The 26,597-nt window shown below is 43.6% G+C and overlaps 1 protein-coding gene across 6 annotated transcripts in view; it reads left to right on the top strand.

The window, feature by feature from the left end:
* FAR2 (fatty acyl-CoA reductase 2) overlaps positions 1–26,597 on the top strand; it is a 127,883-nt gene that overhangs the window by 75,491 nt on the left and 25,795 nt on the right. For all 6 annotated transcript variants that reach the window (XM_054173827.1, XM_054173830.1, XM_054173829.1 and 3 more), the window contains exons 3-4: positions 22,634–22,809; positions 24,792–24,971. In XM_054173827.1, coding sequence (XP_054029802.1) covers positions 22,634–22,809; positions 24,792–24,971 — 356 coding nt within the window. The remainder of the gene's footprint in view (positions 1–22,633; positions 22,810–24,791; positions 24,972–26,597) is intronic.

Raw genomic sequence — 26,597 nt, 5'->3', positions numbered from 1 at the left:
CAATCTAAGTGGGTTCTAAGTGGGTTCACACTAGAATAAAATAGAGCAATGTTAGAATTTATCAGGACCTCCATTTTTAATTATGCTGCTGTGACCTTGTGTCAATTTGATAGGCCAGCCCACAAGCCCACAGAGATAAAAATCCTTATATGTAAATCAAGCTTTAGGAGCTGCCAGTTTCTGAGCAACATCTCAGCTGCATCCTGTCTGTAGGATGTTTTTCCGTGCTTTTTCTCCCTCAAGCCCATGTGCCTTTAAGCCTTGGGAGCAATGCCCAACCACACAGGATCGCTGCAGCCCAGCCCTCCTGCTTGTGTGTGCTGTGCCTTCCCATCACCCTCACACACCTGCTACCGAGTAATAAAATAACGTTTATTACCATGAAGCAAAGGTGTACCAAGGGCTTTGAGGGAGGAGTACCCTGGAACAGCAATAACAACAAAAAGCAGTAAAATGCCTACAGGGTGGGGTGGTTGGAGCCTCAGTACACTGTACCGCAGGAGCTGCTGCTGGGCAGGGACCTGGCTGGATGGCACTAGCGAAGTGCTAGAGGTGGGACAGGTCAACCCCCATGCAGGTGGGGAGGGTAAAAGATGAGATCAGTGGCACCGTGAAATGGTCTTTATCCAGGTTGCAAGCAGCTTTTCTTCAGTACTGCCTCTGGATGCAGGCTCTCTGCTTACAGTGATGTGCTAATTCTGTCAGCACCCTGTGAAACAAAGTGCTGACATCAGGTACCTGCTTGGCACCTCCGGCCTGCACTCCTTCTCAGCCATCCTCCTGAAAGCACCCATCATTTCTGTTGCCTTCAGTGTCTAGCACCATGTCTTCAGAGGAAAACTTCTGCATGAGTTTCTGGCAGAAATGAAAAAAAAAAATTATCCTTTCTCCTATTCTTTTCCTAATTGATTTCCTAATTTTCCTGTGTAGACCACAAAGGAAGAAATACAGTCTGCATAACATATAGTAGGAGGGAAGGGATGGAAAAACAGATCACATGTTTGAGGGACACTTTCATAGCAAGGGGAAAATGCACAGTATGTGTTGCTCTGAAGCAGTAAAGGTCAGGTTCAGCTCATAGCAGCCTCGGTGTTTGTGCTTTTACACAAGCAGAGCGTGTCTTGCTCCAATTTTGAAGCTATTAAGCCTAGTTCATCACCTGGTTATTAATATAAAACACAGCCTTTTATCTCTGCTGCTGGTTGCATGATTGTGAGCTGAAGTTGTCCTGGAAAATAGGGTGGAAGGACACTGGAGATATTGTGCATGACCAAGAAGAGAAATTTTGAGGATTTTAACCAAATGGAGGTGGCATTGTATTACAGAAAGCAGAGGAAGGTGTTTACTAGTATGCAATTTAGATGGGAGGAAAGGGTAGGAGAGGGGTAGAGGAAGCATGAGCAGAGGCAATTGCAGTGCAAGACATTTCTAGAAAAGAACATATTGCAGTCCAGAGAAAGATGAATTATAGTTGTTTAAAAGAATCCAAAGAACACGCTTCTGGGTGTCCATATTTTATAACTGATGTGTCTCAGGAGGAAGACTGGGTGTCACTTGGGCAGAGAGGCACTAGCTCCTAGAAGTTTTCTCTGGTCTCCAGAGGATATTATTAGTAGTGTCCTCAAAAAGAGCCATATTAATCTCCTGCCACTACAGCAGCAAAAATACTGCACTCTGGACTCACGCAAATGCCCTGGGAAGAAGAGAGGAAGTCATAACCCCCTTCCTCCTTGGAAGAAGAGAACTGCCCTAATCCCCCATATTCTTCATTGCCAAGGCACAAAGAAAGAGGAGCAGAAACTCAACTAAGGACTAAAGTAGAAACAGCAGCAGTGATACATCTCTGAGTATATCTTTCATGAAGCATCGTGAGTAACACTTCATTTCTGCATGTGTGAAAATATCCAGCTGCCCTCTTTTCCGGTGTACCTGCCAAGAATGGACCAGACCAAGGCAGCAATGCCTCCAGCCTGGGTCTTTGCCTGCCTGTGGGGCTGTTTTCTGTCCTAGACTGTACTCCAGTGTGTATTGCCCCTTGTCTTGAAAAAGCAATGGCATTGGTGATTGATCTTTCTGCAGTCGTCATCATCTGCAAATGCTGTAACTGTGGAAACTGCAGGTGTCCTAAAGGGTTACAAAATCTCCCCTTACTAGTGGCACATTTGGTTAAAAACCTGCACACAGATTCTTAAACTCCTCCTTGTTTCATTTTTGTTTTCGGAATGTGTTTGTGCTCCTGAAAATAGCAATGTGGGATCCCATCTGCTTGTTAGGGATAAACAGTAAAATTGCATTTTTTATCCCCAGTAGATATTTATCAACATTGCCTAGACTTGTATTTATACAAATCTGGATATCACATTTACTCAAATGCGCTTATTTAATTGATTTTTCTTTAGTTTCTGCTACTGCTTTTTGAGTGTCTCTCTTTTGGGGAGGCTGTTTGGGAAACAGTGATTATTTTGCATGTATTAAGAAATCCTTCCCCCTCTATTAGGACGTGTTTCAGTAGGAAAGACCAGATGATAAAAGAAATCAAGCTGATGGACCAGGAACAAAGGAAGTCATAGGCTTGGCAGTCAACCCGTTACCTCCACCAATTGTAGCTGGGAATGTTTCCTTGGAAACCAGGCTGAAAAACTAATTCTCTCCTGCTAAATTTTCAATTTCACTGAATAGCCAATTGTACACAATATTAACTCTCTGTGCATGCCATTTTGTATTTCAAATAGCAGTGAATAACCTGATGTAGGTGCATGTAAATGGGGCCAGGTATCTGTGAAGTTGTAGTTTGTCTTTGGTTCAAAGGTGATCATTTCCCTGCTGGCCACGGCAACCCCATGCAGAGCTACAGGCTGGGGTCAGAGTGGCTGGAGAGCTGCCAAACAGAGAGGGACCTGGGGGTGCTGATTGACAGCTGCCTAAACATGAGCCAGCAGTGTGCCCACGTGGCCAAGAGGGCCAGTGGCATCCTGGCCTGCATTAGGAATAGTGTGGCCAGCAGGAGCAGGGAGGTCATTGTGCCCCTGGACTCTGCACTGGTTAGGTTGCACCTTGAGTCCTGTATCCAGTTCTGGGCCCCTCAATTTAAGAAGGACATTGAGACACTTGAACGTATCCAGAGAAGGGCAGCAAGGCTGGGGAGAGGCCTTGAGCACAGCCCTGTGAGGAGAGGCTGAGGGAGCTGGGGTTGTTTAGCCTGGAGAAGAGGAGGCTCAGGGGAGACCTCATTGCCCTCTACAACTACCTGAAAGGTGGTTGTGGCCAGGAAGGGGTTGGTCTCTTCTCCCAGGCAACCAGCACCAGAACAAGGGGACACAGTCTCAAGCTGCACCAGGGGAGGTTTAGTCTCGAGGTGAGGAGAAAGTTCTTCACTGAGAGTCGTTCGTCATTGAAATGTGCTGCTCAGGGAGGTGGTGGAGTCACCATCCCTGGAGGTGTTCAAGAGGGGATTGGATGTGGCACTTGGTGCCATGGTCTAGTCATGAGGTTCGTGGTGACAGGTTGGACTCGATGATCCTCGAGGTCTCTTCCAACCTTAGTGATACTGTGATACTGTAACAGGAGAAAGCAAATATGTAAAATTCACAACTTTTGCACAGAAGTGTGTGCTGCTAAATTGCCCTTTGTGCTGGACAGAATCAGTTGCAGAAAAAAAATGCATTTGTGTGTTGTCAAAGTAGAAGACGTGGTTAGTTTCCTTGGGAGGTTCCAAAAGGGTATTTTAGCAAATGTCCTTGATTCATAAGAGTTGGAAGGGCAGAGTAACTGCAGCAAGAGGGAGCAAGCATTTTTGATGCCAGATGCCCAATGGTGAAGCCTTGCTTAGGTCTGTAATAAAGTGCAAGGATGAACCTCCCGCTGAAGGGGACATGAGGAGATGAGCTCTAGCAGTCTTGAGGCATTGGTTCCTTGCTGTGACATACATTGAGCCTAACCCAACTGAACATTATCCATCCACAAATGGGCAATAAGAAAATCTCTTGAAAGGTGCTTTTGAGAGCTGAGATCATTCCTGTAAATGTTTTTCATATACCACTATGCCCCTACATCAGCAAATGAGGGTGGCACAGCTACCTCTGTGTTGATTTGTTGATTGCAGAGAGGATTCTTTTGCATTTCCACCTTATTTGCTACACATATATTTATTTTAATTGCCATGATATGCCTCAGTCACTCCTTCCTAACCCTCAGATGGGTCCCCTTGAGGCCACTTTTCACCCCTTTCCTTTTGCTTACATGAAACCCCTGGATCACAAAGTAGCAATTTCCAGATTTCCTGACTATGTTAACTGTGCAGGACATGTTAGAATTGCCACCCCTAGGCAATTTTCCTCCAGATAAATGTTAGGCCCTGATTAGAATGTGTCAGAACCAGTTTATGGGGGGCAGAGTAAAGGCACAAAGAGCAAAGCAGTTACATACCGTCTTTGTTTGTAAGCTTGGTACTGTAAAGAATGATTTTGCCAGCCTGCCTGGAGGGAAGCAGAGGCATTCTGTACTTAACAGCATCTCAACATTTTCCCCTAAGGGCTGATACTCTCTGGGGGTGACATTACTCTTCCTCACCCATGTGCTTTCTTCCTTCTCCCTGGGGGCCTGTGGTCTCCCTACATTCAGACAGATAAACAATGAAGAGAGGAAAGCACAGGGTACCTACAAAGAGATTCTTTCACAGGCCTGTCACCCAAGTTTGTTAGTATTCACTCCAATGCATCCTGTCTCTATTAAATACAATTTCTTACACTTCTGTACAAGGATTGAATATTGCAAATCCTAAAATGTGTGATGGATTTTGTTGGGTTTTTTTTAACCCTAAATTAGAGTCAGTGTCATAATTTTAATGTTACTTTGGCACTCAAGTGGCAGCTCTCAGGAAAGAGACTCTTGGTTAAGGAAAGAGTATGACCTGTTACAGAGCTTTAAAATAGCTATGTTCTCCTCCCAGTTCTTCCACTGCTTAGTTGTGTGACCTTGGGTAAGCCACTTCACATCTGCGTGTCTGTTTCCTCCCTGAAAAATTATATGGCACTTCTTTACAAAGAATGTATGAGTAATACTTAGGTGTTAATGGAATATTTTATCCAAAAAAACCTATTTGCAACTCAAAATATACACCTGGAGACCTGTAGTTATCCTTCTGTCCCTTCTGCCTCTAATCTGATCTGGAAGGTTTGGGGACATCTAATTGGTGCCATTCCTTGGCCCCTTACATAACTTTTGAGATTGCTCTCTTTAAATTTGTTTTCTGTGGGCTGTGTGCCTCTGGAAACAGTGAGTTCCTTGGAATGCAGATGCTCTCTAGGAAAGCAATCAGATCACTCGTGTACTGATAGACGATCAGGAGGATCAGCAGAACATGAAACCAGCATGGCCAAAGCCATTTATGCTAAAATTAAACAAAACAAAATAAGATAACCACAGTGTCCAGAAAAGGAGACAGTCAGTGAAAATAAAAGCACATTCAGTGCTAAAGAAGGAAAGACTACATTACTAAAGAGTAACTAGATTTTGAAATCAATCGTGCATGCTGTTGTTGAGGCAACAAAATGAGACTTCAGGCTGTACTGAACATTTGGGATGGAAAAAAATAGTATTCTATGTAAAAGATATATATATAAACAGTGTTGTAACGTAAACACCTAAATCAATTCCTTCTTCCTATAAACTACAATGAGACCTAAGTGGAAAGAGTTCCCAGCAGCCTGATCAGGTTGCTTAGGGGGTTGATTGAAACATCCCTTGCAGATCAACATCCCTGTTGTCAGACAGGGGCTGTGAACAAATGCACCTTACATTTGCTCCCACATGGTAGTTCTTGTGCCTCTGGATGATTTCTCTGCCTACACCTCACTTTGTGTTCCTGTCCTCTGACAGACGCTGTATTTAATGTACTCAGTGCTCCTTGTCTCTTCTTCCCATTAACTTTCATTCCAACAGCAAGGCTGGCTGGATTTTGACTCCAAAGGCAGGTCCCTGCACTGCTAGGATGCCTGGGCTCCTGAGGTGTAACACTGGAAAGAGGAAGTGCCATGAAATGCCATTTCTGGTCTGAAAACTTGAACGTTTTGTTCAAAGAGGTTAGATTTTTCTCTAAGGCCAGCAGCATGCCTCCAGGGAGTTAGATCAGCAGATCATACTGGGGACTGAATGGAAATACTGCTTAGGTAAAGTGCAAGAGAAATTATTTCTTCAGTAGTATCCCCTTTGATCTGAAAACAGAACTTGGTTTTCATACTCCTCAGATTTCTGTTGAAGGCATGGCCTGTATTTACTCACTCACTCCTTCACTGCAATTTGCATTCCTGCTGGAGTGATATAAGTGAAGGTGAGAGCTACCCAGGGTGCACTTGATCCTAGTGTTGGGTGAAGCATGAACACATAGTGCAGGCTGTGGCCCATCTTCCTGTCTGTCATCTGCATCTTGCACGTTGGACAAAGCCCCCAAGATAAGGCTCACGCTTCATTGTTACTATTTGGCAGATGTAATGGATGTGATGCAGGATGATACTTTCATAATAGATGTATTAGCTCTTTCACTTTAATCTGATTAAACTCTCCCAGGCAAGCAGTTAGTTAAGGTAGCTGAATGAGTCCGAGTCTGAATGATTAGGTGACTCTTACATGATCATGAAAAGGTCAGAGGCAGAGGAAGTAATTTAAAGGGCTTCATCCCTAACTTGCACATAAAACCACTCAGTGAAATCAGGGCTCAGACTGTGGAAGGGGAAAGGGAACTGGCACAATATCATTCACTCCCTTCCTATCCCCACATCTTGCACAGGTCTTGCACGGTTGGTATTGTAGCAAGAGAGTGGGAATCAGCAATCACTACAGAGCAGTGAGCTGAAGCTGGTAAATCTATACCTATATCTCAAGTCAGCCTCAGGTCGACCTCTGGGCCAGCTGCCCTCCTTAAGTGTGAATATGTTACTGCAGGAGAACCCTTAAGATGAACTTTCACATAGGAAAACTAAGAGCTTTGTCGTTAGCTAAAGTAGGCAATGTCAGTGGGACTACTCCCATTTACACTGAATGAACATCGGCACAGGCTCTGTCATTTAACTGCCGCCATTAGGCTTGAAGGGGAGGGCAAAACACAGTGTGTCCTCTCTTAGCTGTTTCTCAGATGACTGACAAAAAGAAGTTGGACAGATTTTCCCATTTGCTGCTTGTGATGATACCACCACATCTTAGAGCATTATGTTTAGGATTAACTTCTGACTCTGGGAGAGTAGACAGGTTTGCTTACTCTCCGGAGTCAGTCTTTGAGTACTGGGAATTGCACAGAAATGCTTTAATCATGATAATGAACAGAGCCATGAGTACTTATGTTGTCTCCCCAGAGACTCATATCACCTAGCTTCCTATAGCCATTTCTTTCCTAATAGAAGAAACTCATTGTAGGCGTAATTCTGCCATGGTGTGTGGGAGGGAAGTCTTGGGGAACAGATGGTTCTTGGTGAGCAGACTCTAGTGACTAAGACCAACTCTCAAAAAAAGAATGAATCTAACCAGCTGATTTGATGAAGAATAGGAATATGAAAGATAACCATAATATAAACACAAAAATGAACTACAAAGCAATGCTGCCTGTTGTATAAATAGAATAGAACAGAATAAACCAGGTTGGAAGAGACCTTCAAGATCATCATGTCCGACCCATCATCCAACACCATCTAATCAACTAAACCATGGCAACATGCACTCCATCAAGTCTCCTCCTAAACACCCCCAATGATGGTGACTCCACCATCTCCTTCTCCCTGTTAAAGAAATAGCACTCTAGTAGCTCTCTTGTGTAAAAGGTCTTCTAAGCTGTTTCTTTTTAAAATGCTGATGTATTTGTCATTGAGCACAGGAGTGCAGGAACCCAAGCAGTTAAAACTGGTAAATAAAAGGAAGAATTCTGCACTAGCAGGAATTTTGCTTCTGCAGATTCATATCTAGCTTCTTGCAGGTGGTGTAGGAAACCATTGAGAATTTCTGATGAAAGTCAACTGAAGTCTAATTTTCACATGGTGTCACGAATGATTGGAGTGTACCTTGCTCAGAAGAGAGAAGCAGCAATGTGTTTTATAGAGGTAAAATAATAATTGGACAGAGTTCAATAATGTTGATGGAGTTTAAGAAAGTTTAGCAGTGGTTTACCACAGTTCAGTAAATTTGATGGAAAGATTCACCTTATTAATTACTACATGGAAGAAAGATACAAAGGAAAATGGAGTTAGAACCAAGTCAGAATGATTGACACAGAATCTGGAGCCGTAAAGGGTGAGGATGACACTCCCATTGAGTCATGAGTTCAGACTGAGAACAGAATGCATTGAGTCAGAGGGGACCCTCAGAAGTAATCTTGTACAAACTCCCTGCAGTGAGCAAGGGTGTTAACTAGATCAGGTTGCTTTGGGCCACATCAAGTTTGTTCTTGAATGTTTCCAGCAATGGGGCCTCCACCACATCCCTGGGCAACCTGTTCCAGTATTCCATTACCCTCACTGTGAAGAACTTTCTCTGTATGTCTAAGCTACATCTGCCCAGCTCCAGTTTAAAACCATTGCCCCTTGTTCTTTCGCTCTGTGAGTAGACTCCCTTTTCTAAGCTCCTTTTAGAGCTTCGGTGTTGCAAGGCCAAATCTTAGTCTTAGGCTTTGATGATTTCTCTGCAATGTTTATAATAATATTGAGTAGCTATGTGGATTAGCAGTGTTGCATTAGTATTTATTCAGCATGCTATTGGTCACTTACTGAGGATCCATTGCAGGTAAGGGATAACTCTGCCTTGATCTAAGGAAGATATTTAGTGTAAGGTAAGGAATCTCAAACCTTGCAAAGTGTCTCTGCTCAAGGGGAGAGTCACCTGTCCTGCAGTCTGGCTGCAGTTCAGGGAGAGCTCAGATTGGGTTAATTTTGATGTTAATGTTTACTAGCTGGCTGCTAGTCAGTACGATAGACAAGACAGATGCCTTCATTTTAGCTATGTTATCTTGTTTGTTGGTTATCTTTGCATTTTAGGGCTTCAAAACCCGCCTTTAAAATATTTTTTCAAGGCACCTTCATTTCCTTGCACTTGAGCCAGGAACTCTCCAGCTTGCACGTTGTCCACAGGGCATAAGTTGCTCCTTAGCCTGAACCATTGTGCAGCTAGGGGTCAAGTGTGTCTGTCATACATGGTACCTTCTAAGGTCTTGAGAGAAAAAGGAGAGTGGTAAACCATACCTGGGATGACTGGTAGGTACCTTTGAGACATTGGTAGAGATTCAGATGCATTTGCCTTGCCTGGGCTTCCTTTCACAAGCAGCAGTACAGGTCTGTTCACCAGACAGCTGCCCTGTTAGGTGTATCCTCAAACATTGGAGCAATTGAAGCAGCAGGAGACTGTGCTCCATGTCTGTCTCAGATGTGTCCTGCTGCTGAGTGATGGGAGCTGCAAAGATACCATGCTAGGGGTGCCTCTCTCTTCATTTCCCTGAGGAGGAGGCAGTTTGCATAAAGAAAGATTCATAAAACATCATCCTCTAGAGCCACTAATAATACGTACGGTTAGAATGGACTCATTCTTCATTTAAGCTAATTTCAGTCCACAGGTTCTTGATAAAAATGTACTTATGGTTTACTTATCAGTGTTGATAATGACTGTCATGACCAATGCAGAACAATTTCTGACAGTAGGTTGCTGACCGGGTGGATTAAAGTCTCTCCCCATTTAGTAGGGTTTTCTCCTACTAAAGAAGTACCCAGTACTGTGGGCTGTTTGCTCAGTCATCAGTAGTCTCTTAATGCCAGCCATTTGATAAGTTGGTGTTTCGTTTTCAGCATGTATCAGCAGCCCACCAGCTAGGAACTAGATAAACAGCATCTCAGTTTTACCAGTGCGAACACTGGAAGTGGTTCAGTAAGTGCCCCCTTCTTATCTGGCAGTACTTTTTCAGGATTTACTTGATCACTATTTTTACTGAAGTGCCATGGTAGGTCTGCCATGGCCTGCAGACCCAGCACAGCTCAAGGGAGGTAATTTTGTAGTCTGCATCTATAGGGAGCTTTTTAATATGGAGTGGGCCACAGTTATTGGGGAATTCTCACCCAGTTGTCCAACAAGGATAGTTTAGAGGGCACAGTCTCAGGCTGCGTCAGGGGAGGTTTAGGCTGGAGGTTAGGAGGAAGTTTTACACAGAGAGAGTGATTGCCCACTGGAATGGGCTGCCTGAGGAGGTGGTGGGGTCGCCGTCGCTGGGGGTGTTCAGGGCGAGGCTTGACAGGATGCTTGGTTGTATGGTTTAGTTGATTGGGTAGTGTTGGATGATAGGTTGGACACGATGATCTCGAAGGTCTCTTCCAACCTAGTTTATTTTATTCTATTCTATTCTAGACAAAGCTTTGAAGACAAAGCATAGTTTAATAGAATGTCTGGGGTTTAAAAGAAGCAGTACTAAGCAGTCTGAAACTTAATTCTGCTCCCCTTTGGCATTACAGTAAAAATGTCCACTTTAAAACTAAATGTCCAGTAAATAAAACTGCAGAGCTACCCACACAAAACATCCTGCAGTAATGTTTCAGCACTGGCATCTGCCCTTGTACAGTTATATCTAAACTGCCAAGATCCTTTGAGCAACATGCAAAGAAATGCACATTTCTGTGGCTGCAGCCACAGACATTCATTAGCATCCCTTCAGAAACGGGCTTTAATCTTGGAGATTATCTCCTCAGCTTCATTTTCTACAATGGCACATTGCTGATCTCCATACCTCATAAGATGTAGATGGCTCCAGCTTTTATGGCCAGCAGGAGCAGGGAGATCATTCTGCCCCTGTACACTGCACTGGTTAGGCTGCACCTCGAGTACTGTGTCCAGTTTTTGGCCCCTCAGTTTAGGAAGGATGTTGACTTGCTGGAACGTGTCCAGAGAAGGGCAACAAAGTTGGTGAGGGGCTTGGAACACAAGCCCTATGAGGAGAGACTGAGGGAGCTGGGGCTGCTTAGCCTGGAGAAGAGGAGACTCAGGGGTGATTTTATTGCTCTCTACAACTACCTGAAGGGAGGTTGTGGACAGGCAGAGGTTGGTCTCTTCTCCCAGGCAACCAGCACCAAAACAAGAGGACACAGTCTCAGGCTGCGCCAGGGGAGGTTTAGGCTGGAGGTTAGGAGGCAGTTCTGTGTAGGAGGTTAGAAGGAAGGTCTACACAGAGAGAGTGATTGCCCATTGGAATGGGCTGCCCTAGGAGGTGGTCACAAGTCGCCATCACTGGAGGTGTTCATGAGGAGACTTGATGGGGTGCTTGGTTGATTAGGTGGTGTTGGATGATAGGTTGGACACGATGATCTTGAAGGTTTCTTCCAACCTGGTCTGGTCTGGTCTATTCTATTCTATTCTGCATTAGTTGTTTTTTCTGTTGGTTCAGATAGTGATGATCAGATATATAATGTGAGCCTCTTCAGGAGATGCTTTTAGGCATGTGGGAGGGAAGGAAACACAGTGTTTTGAACAGTCACCTCACCTGGTGTAAAAGGGAAGAAGATATTCTTGGTTTAGTACATCTTTACTCACTCTGAAGTAGATAAAATTGCAATGCTGTAAGTAACAAATTGAGTGAATGATGGGGAGATAACAACTGTGCTATTATCCCTGGAGAGAAGATGCCAAAACTGCTTTTCATTTGAAGGGGATGAACTGCCATAAAATGTTCAATGTAAGGAAAATTCCACAGACTAGAATTTTCCTTGTTCTGTCCTTAGAGCCCCACTAACCTAGTGAGTTAGACACTATTGCTGCAAAAATGGGTCTGAAAACAGCATACCTCTGAAGTTAGAGGAATCCATACATGAGATACTTAACCATTAACTGATATTCTACTGGATAATCAAAGACAAAAAAAGACACAAGCTCATTATTAGGGCATGTGCCACCTCAGAGACTATCTTCCATAGCTGTAGCACAGCAGTACTTTCACTTTCCTGCTTGGGCACTCCCACAGGGCTGCTCAGGGTTATTGGAATCCTGGAGAGGTAGAAAGTGAGTGATACTGCAGGACCAGGAAATGGTACTGCAAAAGGAAAGCACAAAGGAAAGCAGGGGACCAAGAGAGTATGGGAGTCCCTCTATTACATTTATGAGTCAGTGAGGAAGATCTGCTCATGCTGTCATGGTTCCCTCAGGTTGACAAGAATGGCCTTGTGAAGCAGTTGCAGAATCTCTTTAAGATGGAGAACAGGAACTAGTTGAGTGGGGTGGTGCTGCCCCTGTTGATTAATGGATAGAGCTGGGCTTTCAGGCTGCTGAGCCAAAGGCTGTACTCGTGTGCTGTTCTATGAGTCTGCCACTCCCCTTCAGGTTGCACGCTTGAGGCATAGCTGAATGAAGAGACTTAAATTAAGCAATAGAGTGCTAAGAGACTAATAAAGTAATTAGATGATAATTAATGTGAAAGTACACACACAAATACAAAGCTACTAATTATCATTCCTAATTCTTATGAATCACACCCAGCTGCTATGGAATTGCAATTCTATCTCCCTTCCCACTATAATTCTGTCCCCTCTTTTTCCATTCTTACACCCCCAACTCATTCACACAGAGACATGGTGCAGGTTTGAGCAGGTTATCGACAGGAGTCCCTCCAGCACTGCTGTGAACTTGAATTCAAAGGTCAGCTTCATCACCATGTGTAGGTGTCCACACTCCTACTGACTGATCCTGTTCTCCTTTATTGTGTACCAGATTTTACATCTTAGCTTCCAGTTTTGTATTTTTGTATGCATCTTTTCACCGCCCTTGCACCTCCTTCTCCATCCAAACTCCTCCTCTGTCCCCAGTTCCTTTTTTTTTTTCTAGTTGGTCCCATTTGTGCTGCATCCATACCCAATTTTGGTGTTTTCTTCAGTACAATCATAAGCAATCTTGACTTTATATGGTATTACCTATACAGTTGTCTGGGTGCAAGTGACTTTGGAAAACTTTGCATCCCCAAACTCCCCTACCTGTGTCCCAGTTAATCCTGAAATCAGACTGTTTACCATATGCAAACAAATCTGGGAATTGATGGGCTGCCTCTAGCCAATATGGCAGAATAGGTGGAAACTGAATGTAGTGGTGAGTTGTACTTCCCTCTGTTAAATACATAGTTAGGCTGTGTCTCCTCATGCAAGTAGCATTTGCAGAGCATGGTGTATTTCTTCTTTGTGAAAGCACTGTGTGGGATGAGAGGCTCATTTCAGTACCTGTAGTTGGTTGTGGTACATTCTGCTTGCTGATTCTTCACTCCTTCAGCCAGGGTTTTTCACTAGTAGATTAAAGCATTAAAGTAGTTTATATCCTCACAGGACTAGGGCCAAGGACACAGGCTCATTAATGGTAATCCCTGCTCAGACAGATGAAGAGACTTTTGTGTACAAACAACGTTTTGCTGTTCAACCTAGTTGGAAACATTGCTTATTCTGGTGATATATGTACAAGTGATTTGTTACACTCAAGTGTAATTAGCCCAAGTACTCACCTTTCTGCCTTTTATGTACTGGGTAGCATAAAATTAATAGGTGCAATCTAGATCTACAAGCCAAGGACAGAGCATGCAGTAAACATCGATTGCATTTCAGCTTAGATGAATGTTTGGTTTCCATTGGAAGCAGCATGAGCTAAAAATATACTTGCAGGGAAAAGTGACTTTTCTGTTAATAATTGGACTGTATTTGGAATATTTTGTGAGTGAGGTGAGCACTGCATGTCAGTGTGAAAGATGCCTGGAGTCACTGATCCTCTGATAAGATAGCTTGAACTTTGAGCTAGATGGTCATTGAGGTCCCTTCCAACCCTAATAATTCTATGAGTAGGCCTTTGGCTGAAACAATAGAGAGTGTCAGAGATGGTAAGCTGGGCTCGCGCTGGTTGATTCCCTTCAGCAGTCTCTGACAGATGTCAGAGTGAGCTAAAACCTGAGCTTGGCTTAGGGACACTTGATCTGGCTTTCCTGATCCTCTTTAAAATGCATGTGTGTTTCCTTACGTACTAAAATATCTGGATTTCTCTACTGTTAAGGGGGAGGGGGGAAAGGTAAAAAAAAAGAAAAAAGAAGCAGCAAGATAAACACCTATCTAGCTGCAAACAAAAATCATTCTTTTACCACCTTAAAGAAGAAAAGTCTTGCAGGATGCATGAAACATCATCTGGCTTGACTCTCACCATCAGCCCTGTCAAAGCATTCTAGTCAGGTACAACTGCAATGGAAGGGGTAGGCAGAAAATTTTGGTGTGGTGTAACTGAGCCATCTACAGCAACTCTCTGATCTTTGCACCAGGAACTAAATGACATCTGCTCCTGGGAGAAGTGTTACTATCACAATCTGACGTGATGTGGCCCTCTGAACAACAGGTATCTTTATTTTGAAACAAGACTGTGCCTCCTGCTTGATGACACCCAGGCTTCTGCCACTGTTTCTGAAGGGTCTCCATAGATTTTTCTGAGAACTGAACATGCTAAATGAATATTAATTACAGCTGGACACTGGTAAGAGCAGTCCTTGCAGAGCCACACTGTGCAGTAAGTAGCTGGACACTGTTTGGACAGATGGTTCTATCTTCTTAAGGAAGTTTTAAATTCATAAGCTCCTTGGGTGGAAATCAAGGATTACTTGCAACTCTCTACTTCTCTGCTTGCTTGGAATAGTGACACTGTAGAAAATCAGTTTATGATAGTGTCAAGGGTTAGGGGTCAGCCAGCCACTCAATGAGGGGCAGATGCTTCCCAAAAGGGGAGAAAAAACATAATATGGGAGAGAGATTTAAGAGCTGGAAAAGAAAACTAAAACAGCTTTAATGAAAATAACAATAAAATTAAACGTATGCAAATAAGAGGACACAGTCTCAGGCTGCGTCAGGGGAGGTTTAGGCTGGAGGTTAGGAGGAAGTTTTACACAGAGAGACTGATTGCCCATTGGAATGGGCTGCCTGGGGAGGTGGTGGAGTCACCATCATTGGAGGTGTTCAGGAGGAGACTTGATAGGGTGCTTGGTTGCATGGTTTAGTTGATTAGGTGGTGTCGGATGATAGGTTGGACATGATGATCTCGAAGGTCTCTTCCAACCTGGTTTATTCTATTCTATTCTATATTCTGCTAGAAAGCTCCTTTGGCTAGAAAGCTGACTCGGGTCCAGCACCTGGGACCAACAACCTCGGAAGGCACTTCACTCTATGTTCATTTTCAGGCTATAGGAGCGGGAGCACCCCGGCAAGCTCTGAGCAGACAGTGAGGTCCGGCATAGCCGCCTTCTCACGTGCCTGCCTGCTCGTGGTCGTGACGTCAGCCGCGGCAAATTTCAACCGGGCCGGGGGCTGGCGCGGGCTGGCCTTTGGCTGGGAGGCCGGTCTGCTCGCTCGGCTGCAGCCAGCCGCGCGCGGCGCCCCACGGTTTTGTTTCTTTTCCCAGTAGGTCACGTGGCCAGGGATAGAAGCATGGTAACAAAAGGTGAGGAAAGGTCCAGCGGCATGAGATTGAACACATCCAAGTGCCGGGTTCTACACCTTGGCCACAGCAACCCCATGCAGCGCTACAGGATGGGGTCAGAGTGGCTGGAGAGCAGCCAGGTAGAAGGGGACCTGGGGTACTGGTTGACAGTAGGCTGAACATGAGCCAGCAGTGTGCCCAGGCAGCCAAGAAGGCCAGTGGCATCCTGGCCTGCATCAGGAACAGTGTGGCCAGCAGGAGCAGGGAAGTCATTCTGCCCCTGTGCTTAGCACTGGTTAGGCCACACCTTGAGTCCTGTGTCCAGTTCTGGGCCCTTCAGTTTAGGAAAGATGTTGACTTGCTGGAACGTGTCCAGAGGAGGGCAACAAAGCTGGGGAGGGGTTTGGAGCACAAGCCCTATGAGGAGAGGCTGAGGGAGCTGGGCGTGTTTAGCCTGGAGAGGATGAGACTCAGGGGAGACCTTATTGCTCTCCACAGCTACCTGAAGGGAGGTTGTAGACAGGCAGGGGTTGGTCTCTTCTCCCAGGCAACCAGCACCAGAACAAGAGAACACAGTCTCAAGGTGTGCCAGGGAAGGTTTAGACTGGGTGTTAGGAAGAAATTCTTCATAGAAAGAGAGATTGGCCATTGGAATGGGCTGCATGAGGAGGTGGTGGAGTCACCATCATTGGAGGTGTTTAGGAGGAGACTTGATGGGGTGCTTGGTGCCATGGTTTAGTTGATTAGATGGTGTTGGATGATGGGTTGGACATGATGATCTCGAAGGTCTCCTCCAACCTGGTTAATTCTATTCTATTCTATTCTATTCTATTCTATTCTATTCTATTCTATTCTATTCTATTCTATTCTATTCTATATACAAATCCAATATCAAGGTCCCTCCCCCAGATGGCAATGACATCACCATCACCACTGAGGCTGTGAGCAGGCACTGGAAACGTCCCAGACATCAAGAAGAGTTTGGCAAGCTCGTTGAGTGGGAGGTTCTCTTCCACTCTGCTCTGTCCTCTAAGGCCTCATCTGTATCCAGTTCTGGGCTCCCCAGTTCAAGAAAGAAACTTCTCTAGAGGAAACAGCAAAGGGCTTCAAAGATGAATAGGGGACTAAGAACAAAAAGCTGAGGGATTTGGTACTTTTTAGGCTAGAGAAGACTGAGGGGGGATTTTATCAATGCTTATAAATAAGGGTGGGTTTCAGAAGGCTGGGTCCAGCCGTACTGCAGTGGTGCCCGATGACAGGACAGGAGGTAACAGGGACAGACTTGTACACAGGAAGTTCCATCTAACCATGAGGAAGAACTTCTTTACTTTAGATCACTGGAATGGGCTGCCCAGAGAGATGGTGAAGACTCCATCTCTGGAGTCATTCAAAACCTGCCTGGATAGGCTCCAAGTGTTGCTGTTCTCTTTCCCTGTGTTCAACTTCTTCCTCTGTTTTAAATGTCAAGCATACCATCAAATGCTTATAGTGATATCCGAGTACCACGCAGGGGCACAGGGAACATCTGTGATGAATGCAAGAAAGCTCCATATTCCGTCTGTGGGTTGTCCACCCACTTACAGGATGGTACTGGAGACCACAGAAAGCTTTTCCATGCCTGTCAGGCCCCTAGTGCTTCTGCCTACAATGCCTGACTCCGAAGTAGCTCCTTTTACCACTGCAGATTAACTTGCATGTTACTCAAGTACTCTATTAAAAAACATCAGGCTTTGTCAGCAGCCAGTGTTCAAGGAAATTGGCCACATAAAACCACATCCTAAGTTGCTGGTTGTACATATTAGCCTTAGCTGACCTATATTGAAATTTACCACCTGTCATCTCTTTGTTTCTGTAGTCTTTATCTTGAAATAATCAGCTGTTTTGTCTGCTAGACATTGGTCATGGACACTGTATTTCCACTACATTAGTTCTGCTCAGGGGAAAGCAATAGCTCTAGGTTGAAGCATGCGCCATTTGTCTCCCTGCAATGGGGAGTGCTAAGCCGCCTGCTTTCTAACTGATTAGATGAATTATGCTTTATTGGCCTTGAGAAGAGCCATACTCCAAAGCAACTTTCTGAGGACGAAATGAGGCAGAGTGTGCACAAAAGAAAGAAAAGGGTCTATCCCCATTAGTGCTGCCTGAGCAGCATTCTCATGCATTTCTTGGCTGAGCAATGCTGATGTGTACTGCTGGAAATGCACTGGGGCTAAACAGTCATTGCAGGCTCAACATTTCTCCTCAAGAAACTGCCCTGTTACTTCTCCAGTTCACTGCAATGGCAATTATAAAAGTAGCTCTGTACCTTCCTTCCTTCCTTCCTTCCTTCCTTCAAAACTGCGTTGTGGAGAACACAAGTAGGGCAAGTCCTTTCCCCTGAATAGAACTGCAGGGATCAGGTGCTTTTTAAAGAGCTACTTTCATCACTTTGGTGCCTTCAGCCATTTAAATTTGTGGTGGTTGCTTGTATACATTTATGATGCTGTCATTGAAATCACAGAGGGATGGAGATGTACTCCAGGGTGTTGAGCTGTTTATCTAGATACAGTCTGTTCCCTAGCATTTATTCACAAATGCTCTGTCCAAAAGAGGGATTTCAAACATCTTGTTTTGAAAATCATGCTGCACACCCTATGAACACCTTGTTCTTTAAAGGGATTGCTGCCACAGTGTTTTACCCCTTGGCCTATGTCTTACTAAGAAGAAATTGTATTTCCTTTACAGAGGCAGTTCATGCTTATATTCTCCTAAATTATGTTAAGCAATCCCTTCCATTTCTTCATCTGAAAGCATGGAAGCTTTTTGGTTTAGTGCTTTCCTTCCTTGCTTAATTGAGCTCTCTCAGCCTTAATCTTCTCACTAGTTCCACATACATGAGGTACACTTTGTGGTAATTCTCTGATTTGTCTCCATTTTAAATGTTCTCATGCAGTAGTGCCTTGAAATGGGCATACTCTAATTTAAGTTGCCATCTTTTGTTAATCCTCCTAGAGAAGACATCTAAAATCCCAGTGCCTATTAAATATACTTGGCCCCTCTGTGCACCAGAGGAGACAATTTTTTATTAGTGTTAAAAAAAGAAATAAAAGGCAAACAGCTGGCAACATCTGGTGAAAATTGTGTGACTTGGGTGCCTGAATTGATTGTTGGGTTTGTACCACAAGAGGAAAAAAGGTTACCTCTTTAGGCCACACTTAAACACTTGATGCTTCCTGGGTCATTCAGAAGGCATTTGGCCTTGTTCTGGTGGAGGGAGAGCTGAGAGTGCTATCACTGAAGGAGCTGCAGTGAGTTACAAACTGCTGTTAATGTGATGAAGAGCAGCAGTCCACCTCCACCACAGCTTGCATTGCTGGGATGTGTTTATTCAACACTTTGCAAGATGAACCCTTGACAGCAGGGAGGAACACAGGAAATAGTGTTAGGTAACTCACCAAACAAACAGGAGACCTCGTTTCTCTCCTCCTTGTGTAGACCATGACTTAGGCACTCTGTTTTTCAGTAGTTTGTATTTGCTTCACTGAAAAAGTGTCCTGAGGAAGAAGCAAAGCCTTTGACATTTTGCATTGCTCAGTGGCTTCTTTATTTTTCAGCCGTGCTGTTCCATAAATGTGCAATTTGCCCTTTCTTTGAGGTTTCTTTGTCTCTGTGGTATGGGAAAAACCTCCAGTTAAAGATTGATAGCCAGAATTCTTTCTGAACTATGACATACTTTAAGGCAAGAGCAGAGAACACAGAGTTACAGATGCCCTTTGGGATGGGAGGTCAAAGCTTAAGAGCACAGGAAGAGGGAAAGAGATGCCTATCACCCAACAATACTGCTAGGAGAAATTCTAGGTGTTCTGTTTCAGAGTAAGTGCTTGACAATGTTAATTTGAATCACAGAGTATTATTACTATAAATGGGGAGTGCCTGAGAAAAAATCAGCAGATTTCTCTCCTCTGGTGAGGGGCAGCACAGGCTGTGCAGAAACTGCATCTTGTTTGAGGTTCAAAATTAGAGTAGCAGCAATTTGGTTCATTTCCTCTGTTTTGGTCAAGGCAACAGTGTTGCCCCGGGGATACGTTGCTCTAAACCACACTGAAGTCAGGATACATTATTACTGATTCAGTTTAGTATTAGCCAGCTTGAAATCAAACATGTTTCCTTTCTCTTCACTATAGTTTTCTGACAATGTCATACGTCGCTTGTGGAGTACTGGTGACTTGGCCAGTGTTTTCACCCAGCACAGCACATCAGCCCACTTCTGTCCATTCAGTATATTCTGTATTGGCAGATGGCCTCTGAAAAGAAAAGAAGGAACAGTCCTTAGGCCTCAGGTCCTTATTGGGGATTTATCATATATGCTCTGGATGAGTTGATCAGAACTTAGAGAGGCGGTTACTGTTTACCTGCAGATTAAGCATCACCTCTCTGTTAAGCACTCCTTGAACTATAGGAGACCGTATCAAATAAGCTGCATCTGCCCTGTCTAAATTTCCTGTGAAACACTGGCAAGTCTGAAATCTTCAGAGTTGACAAAAGAGACAGCAGACTTTGATTAAGCAGCTGATCCTGTTTTCTGATTTCATGGTGACAATGAACTGAATGTTCTTGTGATCCAGAAGGTTTCCAAAGCAGTATGCTGATTTGGGAGCTTGCATTTAGAAACTGCCATCAGTCCTTCAGAGAAATGCAGTGAATCATATTTGACCTCCAATTCTGTGTGAGTGCTTTTATTTTACACCTTTGGGGGGGGTAAAATACCTTTCTGTCCACTCAAACCAAGACAGAAGAGAAAAACTAAAGCTGTTGACTGGCAGGTGGTAGTAGGCAATGCCTAGCAGTAGGCATGGAAACTGAAGGGGATATTATCTGCAGTAGGAAGTGTCAGAAGGAGATGGTGTGTTGGCAAAATACTACTTTCCAAGTTAAAGTAAGGTTGGCACTGCAGAAATACTACTCTTCTTTTTATATGCCATGACTGAAATGGAGAAAGGGCTGATTCATTCTTTCCCTGCATTAGTTATGCCAAAGTAAAGCAAATACAAAGGAAACTTTACATTTTGTGTCTTGAGATTAGTTGGGTAGAGTCTCTCATGAAATGATGTATATTTGGACAGCCAATCTAACATCCTTTTATTAGGAGGTGAATTTTTACAGTGCTGCTAGGACCTGGTTCTGATCATAAGTCATTAGAAATTGAGTCCATCTGTTTCTCACAAACATCTTTGTCCATGATTAGCTTTGTCTGTCTAGAAATCTGTTCTCTCACCTAGAGAACATTGCTGATACACCTCTGTAGTGGGGTGCAGCTGAGAGCAGTTGACATTATCATACCCTCATTGATGGTAACTTGCTCACCTTTAAGGTTCATGAAGGATGTGCAGCTAAGTGTTAAGGGAAAATATAGGTAGTCAGGTACAGTGGCTACATAGTGGGGAAGGCTAATAATTTTCTTACCACTTCTTCATCCCTTAGAACATTGAGGTTTATCTAGTTTTGGTTGTCAGATAAGCAGAAAGATGATAATCCCTTAGTTAAACAATAAAATACTGTTGTTAGCATTGATTTAATCTTTCATGCAACTTTTCTTTTACTATGTTTAATGTCACACAGTTTCCACTCTTACATCAACACTGGGCAAATCAAAGACAGAACAGTCTCTAGGAAAACATGATCCTAAAGAGATTTGAAAAACTTGGTGTTTCCAGTGAGTAAGCTACAGAATAGAGGAAACACCCAAGAAAAGTATTGCTTCTCAGAAACCAGCTGGCCTGTCCTCCAGCTCCAGGGCAATTTCATCCCTAACCCTAACCCTGCCCTTCCTGGCAGTGCTTATCTAGACAGTTCTTAAATGCTTCCAAAGGTAGTGGCCCCCAGCATCCCCCAGCAGTCTTTCCCAGTCCTTAGTGATTCCTGTTGGTAATCTGGTTACCTTTGAAGTGTGGTTATCCTTTGAGATTATACCTCTGCAGATCCCACAGCCTCTAGATTGTATTTGTACTTTCTACCCTTCTTCTTTTGGTCTCTACTCCAAAAGGGGGGAGCTTTTTGGATTTAACTGTTACTACTATTGTGGGTAAAGTTGCTCAAACACTATAGTGCTGGCCAGCAATACAAAGCCCTTAGAACAGTTGCTTCTGAAACTTAAGATGATAGCTTTTAATCATCCAGCAAACTCACATAGTGTTTTGAAATCCAGGCTTCATCTTCTTTGCCTATGAGATGTACCAAATGAAAGCTCTGCAGGCAGAACCCACAGCAAGCAGAACTGCATCCACACCTGCTATGTCAGTGACACTGAGCTACTTGCTGATCAAAAATGGGAACTGAGGAAACTGCTGTTTTCACTGAGATACTTTTCAGGTGATGGCAGCATCGATTTCCTTTTTGCTTCAGCAGGTTTGTGCACAGTTGTTGCAATCGCAGGCAGAACAGGGTACCAGATGCTGATTTTGGACAAGTCTTCAGACAGAACAATATATGAAAATATCCTCTTATAGAGGACAGATGCACAGTCTTGTCATTCTGCACAAGGCTGGACAGAAACTGTGTGTTGGAAAGAGGTGTGGATCATAGTGATAGTGCTGGAAGACAGCTGGAGAGGCCAGCTAGCTGCACACTTGTCAAGCAAAATTGCAGTCAAGGGCTTAAAGCAGTATGGGTTATTGAGATTCCTCACCTTTCCACCCCAAAGGCAGGTCCCCACAAGAGTTATCTAGCATGAGCAAAGAGTAACAGTAGAGAAGGAGCAGCAAACAAAGAGCAGAATGTGTCCAGTTCCCTTCCTCTTCTCAAGTCCTTTGTAGAACCATCAAGAAAATTGCTAAGTCTAATGCTTCATAGGCTTTCCCACTCTATTCTTTTTAGCTCCTTACAGGCAGTCTTTGAGGTCAAATAGCAAGTGATTGCATGAGATATGGAGATAAAGGAATGTCAGTGGCTGTCCAGTGAAATAAGGTACACAGGAGATTAATTTGTCCCTTCAGGACAATGCACTAAGTCCTTTATTTTTGTTCTGTTTCCCCTGTGAAATTTTCCTGTGAGACAAAACAAGTGAATGAACTATTCTAGCATCTCACCTGTGCCCTCCTGTTGAAAGAACCAGGCATTCTCTTTTGTGCCATTTTCATTGACTGATGTAATCAGGCTGGCTTCTATTCAAAGTGATCTCAGTAGCCTAATTCTGTACCTGATCTCTCTCTGTTTGTGCTTCAAGGTCTTTGACAGGGTCCGAGAAGACTGCCCTAATTTCCATGAGAAGATTAAGCCTATTAATGCTGAACTCACTCAGCCCAAGCTGGCCATCAGTGCTGAAGATGAGGAGGAGCTTCTGACCCGGGTCAATATTGTCTTCCACTGTGCAGCAACAGTTCGCTTTGATGAACCCTTGAAGTATGTCCTGCTTTCTGCTTTCTGCATGTGCCCAAGCATGATTCAGAATGCACAACAGCCCATAACACACCATTCAGTGCATCTCTTGTCTGGCTGTGGTAATAATGCTCCACTTAACGTTTTCACGCTACACGTGGTTCTGTGCTGAATGTGCAGTGTAAATGCTCTGAAAATGTCATGTGCATGTATGCACGTCAAAAGTGAAGTATCTTGGCAGATTTCCATGGGAACAGAAGGAACTACTACAAGCTTTGGTTGTAAAATAGTAGTTAAGTGTGACCTAAATTTGGGGAAGGGAAAAATGTGGTTTAGGTCAAGAGGGACATGTTTTGGAAGAACTAGCTGAAGACAGCTTGGAGCGAAACCATGTTGTGTCTGTCTCTGAAGTTAGTGTTAATGGCCTTTCTTTGTCACTGAGTAACTGAAGAGAGAAATGAAATGTTGTTTAGGAAAATAGTCTATCACAAGCTTTAAAATACCCACCACTTGTTGTAATTAACTGGTGATGATAATTGTGCAGTTTCTCAAGGAGCTCCCTTGGGAGTGCCTGTCCAGGCAGGCTTTCCATTAAGAAAGAACAGCAGAAATAAGCCACTACACCAAGATGAGATGTGTAAATGCTTCTACACAAATTGTAACCATCAACAGACCAAGAGGGATAGTCTGGATCTTCAGAGTGTTTTGAAAAACACTAAAACACATCAGAATGATGTGCAGATCAGAAAGAGTGCAACAGAATATGTAGAGTCCGTAGGTAAGGGAGATGCAGCTTTTGAGATACTAGTAAAGCAGCAGCAGAATGAATTACTGGTATCAACATACAGAACATTTAGGGAGTTCTGCAGACAGAACTCTTGAGGGCAGAAATCTGAGAAATTGTGTTATATTGAAATATTAGTAGATGCCATTTTAGTACAAACAGAGAAAACAGAGGAACACACCACTGAGCTTTGGTGATATTCTCCTAGAAGGCTAAAGGAACTGTGAATGCTGGGCCTGTATTCTGAGCACAGTTCTGTTCATCCCCTGTCCAAAGGATTACAATCAAATAGAAGACTAACTTTCATATGAAGTAGAATCATCCATCCTGCTGGAAGGGCAGGAGGAAGAGAAGTACGTAGAAAATGCTCTTCTTTTACAGCAGCATGCTAAAAGAACCCTTTTTGGGTTTAAACACTGTGATCCAAATAGTCTCAGCTTCTGTTTTTTTCATTCTGACTATTTACAGTTACTCTTTGATGATAGTGTAATTACTTTATTTAGTGTACACTGCATTACTCTTAATCTTGTATGTGTTGTTCTGGGATGAACAGATTACCTGCTCCTTAGCCTTTTCCATTGTGGGCAGAAAAGTGTCTTTCTTCCAGTTCAACGCACACAACGAATGTGACCATCTGTTCACTGAGATCCATTGTAGATAATCTCTTGGACAACGTCTAGCTATGCTAGGTGCTTCAGGATCAGCCTTGCTAACCAGGACTCTTGCACTCCTTGGGAATTCAAGCTGTTATTTCTAATTGTGTCTTCTTTCAGTATAAGCCTGTTTTTTCTGGGCCCAAGGACCCTTTGCAGTTTACTGAAACTGTGTCTTTATCTGGTTTAGCAGTGGTCCCTTGAGGAGAAAGCTGAGTGGGTACTGTAGGAACCGTAATGCCTCAGTGGCCACATGTATTGGAAGTGTTTGTTCCAAGACAAGGTAGAAAATACATTAGATTTAGAGATGTTAGCTCAATGTTGCCGCTGATTCTTGGGATGAATTAAAAATATCAGAGAGATGTTCTGTGGCCAGAACAGCAAATCCAACAGCACTGCTCTGAAAAGCTGAGCTTAGCCCTTGCATCCCAATGAAGGTCCCTGCTCTGCTGTCACCCCCTCTTCTTCCCATACTTGCCATTTCACTGTGTGGGGTTTGGATCATGCTCAGCCCCAAAGTAATCTTCCCAGTGACATGCATTTTGTTTCTTTCCCCCTGTCCTCTTCAGGCATGCCCTGCAGCTGAACGCCATGGGCACACAGCGGCTCCTGGAGCTGGCGCGGCAGATGCAGAACCTTGAGGCCTTCATCCACATCTCCACCGCCTATGCAAACTGCATCCGGAAGTGCATAGACGAAGTCATCTACCCACCCCCAGCTGAACCCAAGAAGCTCTTCGATTTAGTAGAGTGAGTGGGAATGTGGTGGAATTCAATGAATGTGTACAAAATATGCAGTACTTACAATATTTACAGATATTTACAATTAACAAACAGCACAAGGACCCCCCTGGTCAAAGACCAGGAGAAGCTATTAGGTTCTCCTTTTCTCCTTAACACCCTGTACAAAAAGAAGGGAGAAAGGAGCAGAGAAAGTTGCTGTTAGACGTAACCAAAACAATGCAGCCAAGGTGAAGCAGAAGCAAGTTAGCATCTCTCCAGAGCGAAGAAGCAAGAAGAGAAGAGGAATTGTTTTGGTACAACCAGTTTAAGATCCTTATCTTATGGTACTGTTTAGAACAGAATAGTATTAGAATAGAATAGAATAGAGTAGAGTAGAATAGAATAGAGTAGAATAGAGTAGAATAGAATAGAATAGAATAGAATGATTTTACTTTTTACACCCAATAGTGATTTATTTACATTTTACTACTTTTCTGCTCAAGATCTGTGGAAAAAACTTCAAAGGAATAGCCTAAACATACCACAAGGAACCACATTGCCTCTTCTGACATTGGTTTTGCTTCACTTGCAGAAGACCTCCGAGCACTCACCAACCTGGCCTGTGTGATTTCTGCTCATAGTTGCTGTGATTGTTGTGTGGCCTTGTCTGGGTGTGCTCATGCCAGCCAGAGGTGCTTGCTGTAGTACAAGTGAGACACAGGAAGAGCGAGCTTTCTTTCTGGGTTGTTTTGAGGGGCACTTTCCACAGAGTGCCTCCCAGCAAGTCTGTCTTTCTGGATGTTGTCTTGCAACTACTGAGGTCTTCTGAAAATACTAGAAATAGAGACTCCATTTTGGAGCCTTTTTATCTGGAGAGCTACTGAAGTCATGCTTTATAAACATTTGGTTGAGCTTAACAATACTCTTCCAAATACAAAACAGCATAAGTGATACTTAATAATCTTGTGATTTCAGCCACCTCTCTATTTTTCCACACATCATTGTAAAAGAGGCCGTGATTTCTGAATAAATTCTCCACGAGTGCATTTGCTGTCAGGAACAGGTCTTGATACATTCTCCTGTCACACTCAGCTCTGTTGCCACCTTAGTAAGAACTGAAGTTTTTCATATACCTTATATTAATTTCTTTATCTCTTCAGCTCCCCATCATTGTTTCCACTGTTTTCAACAATCCTGGGGTATGAAAGTGGAATGATATATGGGGGTGAGCCAGAAACAGGCTATTGTAGAAAGACTTCAGTGTGGGAATCCAGGACTTGGAGAGAAAACCAAAAATGTGTAGTTCAGTTTACTGAAATGAAGACTATCTAAAGAGAACAACAAAATCTGCTGATAAAGGGCTAAGGCCACTCTTGCATTAACATTTGTATTAAGGGAACTTATTTTGCTGATGTTTGTAAGATTAAAGAGATGTGTAGAATTTCTTTTGCTTTGCAGAACAAGGTGTTTTTCAGCTGCAGTACTAGATGCAAGTCATTAAAACCAGACCTGTAATCTAGATCTGGCTCATGGTTTCATGGCTGTGGTGGTCTCAGGCTGATGGTGGGACTCAGTGACCTTAAAGGTTTTTTCCAACCAAAACAATTCTATGACAACTTCCTTTTAGGAGAATCTTCTCACAGCTGCAACTTT

The sequence above is a fragment of the Dryobates pubescens genome, chromosome 27, assembly GCF_014839835.1.
Source record: "Dryobates pubescens isolate bDryPub1 chromosome 27, bDryPub1.pri, whole genome shotgun sequence".
Lineage (NCBI taxonomy): Eukaryota > Metazoa > Chordata > Aves > Piciformes > Picidae > Dryobates > Dryobates pubescens.
Note: the sequence above shows the minus strand (reverse complement) of the source record. Positions and strands in the feature narration are given on the sequence as shown.